General features: G+C 44.2%; 1 protein-coding gene across 2 annotated transcripts in view; it reads right to left on the reverse strand.

Moving 5' to 3' along the window:
- LOC144508481 (uncharacterized) overlaps positions 1-10,172 on the reverse strand; it is a 324,608-nt gene extending 314,436 nt beyond the window's left edge. For both annotated transcript variants that reach the window (XM_078236441.1, XM_078236438.1), the window contains exon 1: positions 9,822-10,172. In XM_078236441.1, coding sequence (XP_078092567.1) covers positions 9,822-9,861 — 40 coding nt within the window. In that variant the 5' untranslated portion in view covers positions 9,862-10,172. The remainder of the gene's footprint in view (positions 1-9,821) is intronic.
- Positions 10,173-11,538: the final 1,366 nt, after the last annotated feature.

Consider the following 11,538-nt stretch of genomic DNA (forward strand, 5'->3'; position numbering starts at 1 on the left):
GGGCCAATTCAGCCCCTCGATTAACGATGACTCCCTGAGAGCCCTCCTCCATGCAGTGAGACACTGACGTGACCAGCTGGTACCATCCAGCAGGAAGAGGAGAAACACAAAGAGAACACTCGCTGCCTGAGAGGAAGTAGTTGCTGAGGTTAGCAGTGTTGGGTTGGTGAGACACATATGGTCTCAATGTCAGAGGAAGGTCAATGACCTCATGAAGGTGGCCAGGTTGAGTATGTCCTCAATATCTTGTGCCAGTGTGTGCTATATAAGGTTACATGGAGCTCCAAGTCAGCAGATAATAAGAAAGGCAAATGGAGTTTTGTCATTCATTGTTAATGGAATAGAGTATAAAAGTAGGGAAGCACTGTGCAACTGCACTGGTGAGACCACATCTGGAGTACTGTGCATAGTTTTGGTCCCCTTCCTTGAGGAAGAATGTAAATGCATTAGAGGCTGTTCAGAGAAGGTTCACTAAATTGATTCCAAGGACGAAGGTCTTGTCTTATAAAGGGAGCTTGAGCAGTTTAGACCTATACTTGCTGAAGTTTAGAAGAATGAGAGGAGATCTAATTGAGGTATATAAGTTGCTTAAAGGGATTGATAGGGTAGACATACAGCAGATGTTTCCCCTTGTTGGAAATTCTGGAACGAGAGGCCATAGTTTTAGGTTAAGGGGTGGCAGATTTAAAACAGAAATGAGGAAGAATTACTTCACTCAAAGGATCGTGAATCTGTGGAATACCCAACCTCAGAGAACACTAAACAAATTTAAGGAGGAGATACATAGGTTTTTAACTAGTAGCAGAAAGTAGCATTACGGAGAGAGGCAGGAAGGTGGAGATGAGACCAAGATGCGATCAGCCATCTTCTGCCACTGCACCATCCCCAGTGTGACAGCAAATGCATCTTCCCATCCCAAGTCCCCATCCCTTTCAGCCAAAGGGACCATTCTGTCTATGTCACTCTGCTTCACTCCTCAATCCTGACACTCCCTCCCCTTAGAATCATAGAAAGAATCATAGAAACCCTACAGTGCTGAAGGAGGCCATTCGGCCCATCGAGTCTGCACTGACAACAATCCCACCCAGACCCTATCCCCACTTAGTTACCCTGCTAATTGCACTAACCTATCACATCCCAGGACACTTAGCATGTCCAATCAACCTAGCCCGCACATCTTTCCTCCGGGAGGAAACCGGAGCACCTGGAGAAAACCCACACAAAATAGGGAGAATGTGCAGACTCCACCCAGACAGTGACCCAAGTTGGGAATTGAACTCAGGTCCCTGAAGCTGTGAGGCGGCAGTGCTAACCATTGTGTCACCATGCCGCCCAAACTTACTACATCACTTTCCATGAAAGGCAGGAGATGCATCACCTGCCCTTTCCCCTTCTCTCTCCTCAGCATCCAAGGCCCCAAAGATTCCTTCCAGGTGAAATAATGATTTATATGTACTTCTTTCAATTTAGTATACAGTATTCACTGCTCATAGTGCAATCTGTGCTCTACTGGGGAGACCAAACACAGTTTGGGATGTCTGTTTTGCAGAACACCTTGGTTCAGTCTGCAAACATGACCTTGATTTTACCGTCACTAATTATTTTAATTCTCCCTCTTGCTCTCATGCCTTTCTCTGTCCTTGGCCTCTGACAGTGTTACAATCAAGCTCAACGTAAGTTTGAGGAACTGTGCCTTATCTTTCCATTAGGCACTCTAAAGCCTTCTGGATTCAACACTGAGTTCAGAACATAACCTCAGCCTCCATTATCTTCCCTGTTTGTCTTCAGGTTTTGGTTTTACTCTTCTTTTTCTCATTTAACCTATCCTGTGTTTCACCCCAGCACAAATCAGGGCTACAGGGGTAAAATCAGGGGAACGAGATTGATTGGATTGCTCAATGGAGAACTGGCAAGGACTCAATGATGGGTGCGGGGCAGGGGGGTGGGGGGGGGGGGGGTCCCTTATTCTCAGGCATTTTGCGCAGGGGGTCTACTGAGAACCAACCTTTGCACTTGGTGCCAACACCCCTCCCTGCAACTCTCATCCTGTGACCCCCCCCCCCCCCCAACCCCCTGCTTGTCCCCATCCCCATGCCCACTCCCCACACCTCTCAAACTAAAACTGTATCTGAGCCCATGGTGATCCTTGGCCTTGGGTGGGTGTAGTACCAGCAGCAACCACCGCCTTCCAGTGGTGTTTATTTCAATTTTTTCATGGGAAATGAATGCTGCTGGCTAGACCTGCATTCATTGCTCATCCCTAATTGCTCTTGAGAAGCTGTCGTCTTGAACCACTGGAGTCTGTGTGGCGTAAATGCTTCCATAGTGCTGCAAGAAAGGGAGTTCCAGGAATTTACCCAGTGTCAGCAAATGAACTGCAATAAATTTCCAAGTCAGGATGGTGTGTGGCTTGGGGGGGGGGGGGGGGGGGAACTTGCAGGTGGTGGTGTTCCCATGTATCTGCTTCCCTTGTTCTTCCAGCTGGTAGAGATTGCAGGTTTGGTTTGGAAGGTTCTGTTGAAAGAGCCTTGCTGAGTTTCTGCAGTACATCTTGTAGCTGGTACACACTGCTGGCACTATGCATTGGTGATGGAGGGAGCGAATGGTGAAGCTGGTTGACGAGGTGCCAATCAAGTGGGCTGCTTTGCCTGGATAGTGTCAAGCTTCTTAAGTGTTGTTGGAGCTGCACTCATCCTGGCAATGGAGAGGTTTCTAACACATTCCTGACTTGTGACTTGTAAAGGGCAGGCTTTGGGAAGTCAGGAAGTGATTTGCTTACTGTAGACTTCCCAGCCTCTGACCTGCTATTGCAGCCTCAGTATTTATATGACTGATCAATGATAACCCTCGGGATGTTGATAGTGGCGGATTGAGCGATGAGAATGCCATTGAATGTCATTAAGTGTTTAAGGAGATTATGAAGAAATAAACAAAATAATAGACATTTTATTTCTTCCTTTTCTCAATCCATTTCAAAATGCGTGACAAAATAAATAATGCCAAGCAATGAAGAGCTGCCAGCCTTTGATTGGTCGGGAACTCTCAGTAGGCAGGATTTCAGTGCCTTCAGAACTCCTACTGCCCCACGGTCCTTGCTATGAGAGAAGGGCCATCGCTGCTTAGTTAAGTCCCTTTTTAATTGGCATTTCATGCAGCAGATCTTCCAGATAAAAGTCAATGCGGACTCTTGCTGGTTCTCCAGCCGGAGGGTGAGATCCCCATCGCCTCCATTAAATACCAACCTGTGATCTATGACCCAAGGCCTTCCCTTTTGCTCTTTTTCCCATCCTTCCCCATTCACTTAAAACTTATCACATTTCTGATCTTTGTCCATTCTGATGAAAGATCATTGACCTGAAAAGTTAACTCTGTTTCTCTCTCCGCAGCTGTTGCCCGACTCGCTGAGTATTTCCAGTATTTTCTGTTTTTATTTGCTATTATACTGAGGACCGAGAGAACTTTGTAGTGTTGCTCCTTGTGGTAGAAGATCATCCCCGGCACGACATGTGTAGGTTCATTTATGAAGAATGGACTCTTGGATAAGGTATCAGAGGGCAAACTTAGTGGACCTGTACCTCAGCGCAAGTTATGCCTTTAAAAGAAGGGAGGAGGATAGAAAATGAATGCAAGAGTGAGGGAGAGGATGGGAAGAGAAGTAACTCAAAAGTTTCAGATCACACAGTTTGACAAACATAGCACTTCATTTGTACAGTAGCATTATTCCTCAATATTCACAAGTCTTTTGAAATGCCCCAACCAGATCTAGTACTCTCATCAACTCATAACCACACTTAGTCAATTTTTCCAAACAGGGATCGATCACTTTTACAGATCACGCAACTTTGGTGCAACTTTTACAGATGTATCATAGAAAGCATCCTATGATGCTTGGTATGGCTCCTGCTCTGACCAAGACCGCAAGAAACTACAAAGGGTTGTGGACAAAGCCCAATCCATCAGGCAAACCAGCCTCCATCCATTGACTCTGTCTACATGTCCCTCTGCCTCAGAAAAGCAGCCAGCATAATCAAGGCCCCCATGCATTCCGAACATATTCTCTTCCACCTTCTTCCATTGGGAAAAAGATACAAAAGTCTGAGAAACGGACCAACCAATTCAAGAACACCTTCTTCCCTGCTGCCATCAGACTTTTGAATGTATCGTATACCTTATATTAAGTTGATCTTTCTCAACACCCTAGCTATGACTGTAACACTACATTCTGCACCCTCTCTCTGCCTCCTCTATGAACGCTATGCTTGGTCTGTATAGCGCGTAAGAAACAATAAATCAAATCAACTGGAGAGCAGAAAAGTTGATCATAACTTTCTCTTTCCTAACCCAGGGATGACGCACCCTGGATGAGATCAGTTCATTCAGGACAGATCAGGATGAAATCTTGGACTGTCATGATCTGCAGTTATTTGGCAGAGAAACTCACTAAAACACTGGAGGAGAGCATCAGACCATTTTGACTGTAAAAGTCCCTCTCAGACAGAACATCTATCTCGGAAAATGTGATGGTCATACTTGGAGACACTGTAAATAAAGCTTGAGGCTGTTATTGTACCATGGCTGCTTATCTTCTTCATTTCTTCATTAATGTAATTCCTTAAATACTTTCATTAAAACTTGTAATGAATTGCATTGGCTTGACCTTGCTTTTATTTCAAGATTTCCTCGCAGACTGCAAATATTACTGACTTCACAAGAACGAAATGATCAGTGCAAAATTAAATCTCAGTTATTATATTCACAAAGGTGTTTTGATCAAACATACTGCGTCATATCCTGGTAGGAATTAGCATTCCAGCCTTGAAAAATGTTGCCCATTTCTTTTGTCAGGCTGTTTGGGATTTGGGAGTTGCTGACTGCAACTATTGGAAACAGTCATAGTTATTGCTACTGAGCACCTATTTACTTGAGGACATTTGGGAACTTTGTGACCCCTGTTACAGATGTGCTCAATATTGCATGTTTCTGAGATAACATTAGTTGGTTGCAATGATGTCATGTTCCTCATTTCTTTTACTTCACCACAAGTACCAAACAACATGTGCTGATAAATGTTCAGTCGCTCCGAGGGAGCTGGAGCATCTAATTATAATGCTTGATATGGATTCGCAACCAGAGGTTAATCAGGGCCGCAAATTCAACATAAAAGATTTCAAACGACGAAATCTATTTATAAACAGTTCCAGCAAATGATACTGCACGGTAACCAAAGGCAGCCAGAATTTGAAATTCAACACTTCTATCTAGAGGCTCTCCTCACGCCCGCTCTAAGGGTAGTTATTTCTTATTAATCAACCCATTTCCTGGTTTGGTTTGATACATTGTAAACACTCGAGAGATCAAATTCATCTTGAATCTTGTAACCCACATGCATCTCCTGGACGGCCAATGCTGGTTTTATTTGAAACTGGAAGAGCAGTAACAGCACACTGACACTTCTCACATCATCCATGGGCTTTGTTTGGTTAAGAGAGTAAACCAAAAAAAACTATCCGACAGAAAGCTAATTCCAAAGTGCTATCAACGGCCTATTTACCTTTCCTCTGAAATGGAAGTCATCCCTTATGATTGCACTTGAGGCTGCCCGACTTCCTCTTCCTTTAGGGGGAAATCATGGGGATGATATTAGACCTCGGGCGGCACAGTAGCACAGTGGTTAGCACTGCTGCTTCACAGCTCCAGGGTCCTGGGTTCGATTCCTGGCTCGGGTCACTGTCTGTGTGGAGTTTGCACATTCTCCTCGTGTCTGCGTGGGTTTCCTCCGGGTGCTCCGGTTTCCTCCCACAGTCCAAAGATGTGCGGGTCAGGTTGATTGGCCAGGTTAAAAAAATTGCCCCTTAGAATCCTGAGATGCGTAGGTTAGAGGGATTAGCAGGTAAATATGTGGGGGTAGGGCCTAGGTGGGATTGTGGTCGGTGCAGACTCGATGGGCCGAATGGCCTCCTTCTGCACTGTAGGGTTTCTATGATTTCAAATAATTCACACCGATGGTGACCACCCTCAGTCAACATTCTCACGTGAATATTTTAACTCTTCCACAACACATTGGAAGACATTGCCCTGTCACCTGGTTGTTGTTAATGATAACTCTCCAACATTTTCACTTAAGGAGATTGTGAAGGAATAAACCAAATGATAAACACTGGATAAAACTGCCACTGCCACGTCTCTTCCAGGAATGCCTACCCTGAGAATTACTGTTTTTCTCTCCAACAGGACTTTTGGTTTCAAATAATAAACATCCTATTTCCTCCTTTTCCCAATTCATATCAGTTTCAGAATCAAACCCCATGATAAAATAAATGGCATTCAGGAACATACAATTTTGTATATTACAAGCAGACATAAGACGTGCTATAGAAATTATTTAAAAAACCACAAATGGGAAAGATATTTCTGAGTTCCTTACACGTTTCTTTCCCTAGAAGAAATTAGTGAAATTCTGCCTTTTTGTAGATTGTTCTTAAAATCTCATTGAAACAATCCCCGGTGGATCATTTTGAATCAAATTAGAAATTGATTGTGAGAGACCTGAATTCTCAGTGAAATTCAGCTTCACTGGTGATTTTGTAAGTGGCTGAAATACCTCAGGAATTTTCCATCAAGGCTGCAGTTGACCATTTAGGTTGTTGTGGATAGGAGAGAGATAGATGGTGGGAGATACTGGGGTGGCACGGTGGCACAGTGGTTAGCATTGCTGCCTCACCGTGCTAGGGGCCTGGGTTCGATTCCCACCTTGGATCACTGTCTATCGTGTGTCTGCGTGGGTTTCCTCCGGGTGCTCTGGTTTCCTCCCACACTCTGAAAGACGTGCTGGTTAGGTGCATTGACCTGAACAGGCGCCAGAGTGTGGTGACTAGGAGAATTTCACAGTAACTCCATTGCAGTGTTAATGTAAAGCCTTACTTGTGACTAATAAATAAACTTTAACTTTATTTTACTTTAATTTTCCCTAGCTCCTTACCACTCACTTGACTGCAGCTGGATATGTATTTTAGAGCAAATGTTTCAAAACCCCTTTAGTCCTGATTTTTAGTAGTAGGCATGAAACAGGCCTTCGGATAAGTTTAAATCAGATGACAATACGGAGGCCAATTCTCCCAAAAGAGTTCGAAGTGCCGAATTCACATGAAACCTGGAGTAACTCCTATTGGTTTTGTTTGCGTGATTTTCAGAGTGAAGCTCCAACACTCCGAGCACTGCAGAGTGCCCGAGCGAGATTCACTCTGAAAATCAGGGGGCGTGGCCTATTCCCGCTGGGGAGGCCAGCAGCATAGCGCTGAGCGGGCCACTGCGCACGCGCTGATCTGTCAGTGCAGAGATCGGTGCAAGCGCAGTGACCCCGCACTGCTGGCCTCCCAATCGCTGGCCAACCCGATCACTGGCCAGCCCCGTGACCCCCCATTGCTGCTCATTCAACCTCCACCCCCCCAGCCCCCCTACTTTTCAAAAAAAGTTGGATTCTCTTAGCTGGATTTTGTAGTCCAGATGAGTAACAAACCCACATCTAGTGGGGGAGAGGGGGGAGAGGCATGGGAGACATGATTTCAGGACTCCTGACCCCATTTCCTCTGTCCTCTGCTACTTTCAAGGACAGAAGATAAAGATCTGGATCACGACTCTGCACTCAGTAATACTGATCCTGGCAATTCCATTGTTGAGGGGGTGATTTGAAAACCACCACAACTTTCATAAAGTCCGGATTATGTTTTCGAAGTGGTTTATAAATGCCTGTTTGTTTAATTGTCATTTCTTATGAGTTCCTAAAAGAAATGTTTTTTTTTCCAAGTGGAGTTTGAATGGCTATTTAAGAATTTGACAGCTTCCTTAGCATCTCAAAGACTTTCTAATGTTATTATGGGGCTCATAAAGTTTGCCCATAGTGGATACTGGGTAAGTGAGCATAGGGGGATATGGGGGAATGGAAGGAGCAGGGGAATCTATGCAGGCGGCTGGGAATTGGGTGCGATTAAAAGGATGAATGCGATATGGGGGTTGGTGGGAGGTGAGGGGAATTCATCAAATCTGTGAGCTCCACCACCCAGAAGGACAAGGACAGCATGTGCATGGGAACGCTACCACCTGCATGTTTCCCTCCACAATATCCTGACTTGGAAATATATCACTGTTCCTTCACTGCTACTGGGTAAAATACCGGAATGAACTCCTAACAGCGTTGTGGGTGCACCTACACAATATGAACTCAGTGTTCAAGAAAATGGCTCATCCCCATCTTCGCAAAGGCAATTAGGGAAGGCAAATAAATGCTGGCCTAGCCAGAGACACCCGCATCCCGTGGAAGAGTACGTTTTAAAAAATCCAAATGCTGCTCGATATTCAGGGTCTGATAAATTTCAATCAGGTTCGATGTTGGTTCGACCTCCATTTAGGTCTTTGAGAGGTAGGAGTGGAAGATGAAACAGAGAGAGACGAGGCCAAACCCACAGAATGTTTTGCTGAGCCAAGGGGTGAGCACTCCTTCTCCATCTGGATCCACACAAATAGCTGAATGGCCGGTCAGATAGTCTCCTCTCTGAAGCACCCTGCCACTCTACCCTCCCTCACCACTGTTAACCAACATGTTCATCCTCACTGCACAATACCTATTCACACCAGTTGGAGAGCAAAGAAACTCCTAACTACTGTTCGTAGGACAGCACGGTGGCACAGTGGTTTGCACTGCTGCTTCACAATGCCTGGGAACTGGGTTCAATTCCCGGTTTGGGTCACTCTCTGTGCGGAGCCTACACGTTCTCTCCATGTCTCTGTGGGTTTCCTCCGGCTGCTCTGGTTTCCTCCCACAGTCTGAAAGACTGTGCATTGGCCATGCTAAATTCTCCCTTAGTGTTGCCACACAGGCGCCGGAGTGTGGCGACGAGGGGATTTTCACAGTCACTTCATTGCAGTGTTAATGTAAGCCTACTCATGATATTAGAAAAAAAACTTTACTCCATTGGAGGATATGTTTCCCTCGCCTTCAATATGCTTACAACTAATAAACAAAAGTGTGTAAATAAATGAAGAAAGAAAGCACAATTTTCTTGAGACTTAATGAACTTTCTTTTCCGAGTTTCTCGCAGGTTCAGCAGTGTCCAGAGGATCAATCTTTAATTCCTGGAGACTTCGGGGTAAATCCTGGTCAGTTGGCAATGCTAATTTATTGAGGAAAGAACCATGTGAACTGCCTGCCTTTCTTTGAAATAATGCTGGGAGTGTGGGGGGTTAGGGAGAGGGGGGGGGGGGGGTTTCTTTGGTATTCACCTCAAAGGGCAAATAAGGCCACAGATCTCATTGAAGGGATGGTACCTCCATTAATACAGCATTTCTTGCGGACATCACTGGAATGTTTCCTCAGCATTGCAGACACAGGAGAGAAGCAAAACTGAACTCCTTCATTCGCTCACTGTCTGTCCATGAACAAAGAGCTTAATTTTTTGAAATAGCCTGTGGCGTGTTTCCCCAACCCATCCTCTGTTTGTGAGGCCAATTTTTAAAGTGTCAGGTTGGACAGGCTGGGCTTGTTTCCACTGGAGTTTAGAACAATGAGTTGATTGAAGTATATAAGATCCTGAATGGTTTCAACAACCTGGACATGGAAAGGATGCTTCTTCTTGGGGGTGAGCCCAGGACAGTTCACCCTTATAAGACAAAGATTAGATCAATTTTATCTCTCTTTATTCAACCTTCTTTAGAGGGTTATGAAATGCAAGCACATAATAAGAAGATAGGAACAAAGGGTTTTTATAATTAAGAATAACTTAAAAAGAATCAGCACCACAGGTATGGATATCAGTTCAAGTGCTTACCAGAATCCAGGAAATCAGAGTCGAGTGAGGGTTCCTTCATGGAGGAGCTACAGTTCAGGTGGGTTCAGTTAACTGAAGCAGGAGTTGAGGAATTCCTTTAACGATGATGGGGACGCAGTGAGATGGGGTTTGTATATTGTACTCTTAGTCTGTTCAGCAGCCACTGACAGGGATTTTCCAGAGAAATTAGGCTTCCAGGAGGCTTAGACTTGGTGCAGGCTGCTGGCCAGCCTGGAGTCCTGCTTTGATGTTTGCAGGCTGGAGTTAAACAACAGACTGATTTGCAAGTCTAGAAGTGCAATATTTAAACTGTCCAAAGACCAGATGCTGATGCGTTGTTGTCCATTAATATGTCAGTTGCAAGCTAACAAGCAGTTTCCCTTGCTCTGATTAAAATCCATTGTTTACCTTAAGAGATAGATTTTAAAGCCTCTGCAGGTATAACAGGTTTTGATGGTTCTCCCTTTGTTATAGAACCAGATTGTTTGCTGGTCCCTGGTTTTGTTGATTGTAATGTGTCCTCATAATGAGAGGCATGAGATGAGGGTTGAGCATTTTCCAGCAACTACTGTGGGAAATTTCCAGAAACAGTAACTAATTTGTGAATCATGTGACCCGTAGCAGCCATTTTTTGGTTCTGCAAGGTCCACTGCAAGGTCCACTTTTTAAACCAGAAAAATAGGTAAGGCTTGATTTGTACAGTTTACCATCTCTTTCATGACTTAGGGACATGACATAAGGTTATGATGGCATGTTGATCATTGCAAAAATGAAACTATGTACAGAAATAATAGGGTTATTTGTTTTTTAAACTGGATATAGTCCAGGTGTCTGAATATTTCTCGTCAGTGGCTAGGAAAACAAGGACAAATATACAAAATGGCCACAGTATATTAGGCATTTCAATAGCTTTCTTCCCCATTAGAATTCAGTTTTCTAACTTGGCCTCCCATCTGCCTCTTTGTATCCAGTTTCAAATCACTTGCTATTTACTGTTGTAAAAAGCCGGTTATCTATATTATAAGCAATGATTCTTTTTCTATGACATTTTTATAGCAGGTGTAATTAATTTGGAGCAACTCAAAATAAGCAAATTGATATTTTTCAATTCAGTGTAAGAATCAGATGCAGATACAATCAGTAGGATAACAGAAGTTCAAATTGCACTGGTAAAACAATTCTACTTTATTTATTAGTCACAACTAGGCTTACATTAACACTGCAATGAAGTTACTGTGAAAATCCCCTAGTCGCCACACTCCAGCACTTGTTCAAGTACACAGAGGGAGAATTTAGCATGGCCAATGCACCTCATCAGCACGTCGTTCGGACTTGTGGGAGGAAACCGGAGCACCTGGAGAAAATCCAGGCAGACACAGGGAGAACATGCACAGGCAGTGACCCAAGCCAGGAATTGAACCCAAGTCCCTGGTGTTGTAAGGCAGCAATGCTAACCACTGTGCCACCGTACTGAACAAACAATTTTGTCTTTAAATTTTGCTTGTCCTTTTGATGCTCTGTGAGCAGAAAATGCGCTTGAATTCCTGGCAGCTGATGCCAATGGTGCAATTTACTGTGAAGTGATCTCTTATTTCATCTTTGCTTATTACAGGCAGTGTCTGATTCCAATTACAATCTCAGTTGAAATAGCTGATGAGCGTTTTGACTGCTCAAGTAGCAAGAACAAGCAGCTTGAGCTCCCCTGGTGGTCCAATGA

The sequence above is a fragment of the Mustelus asterias genome, chromosome 20 (assembly GCF_964213995.1).
Source record: "Mustelus asterias chromosome 20, sMusAst1.hap1.1, whole genome shotgun sequence".
Classification (NCBI taxonomy): Eukaryota; Metazoa; Chordata; class Chondrichthyes; order Carcharhiniformes; family Triakidae; genus Mustelus; species Mustelus asterias.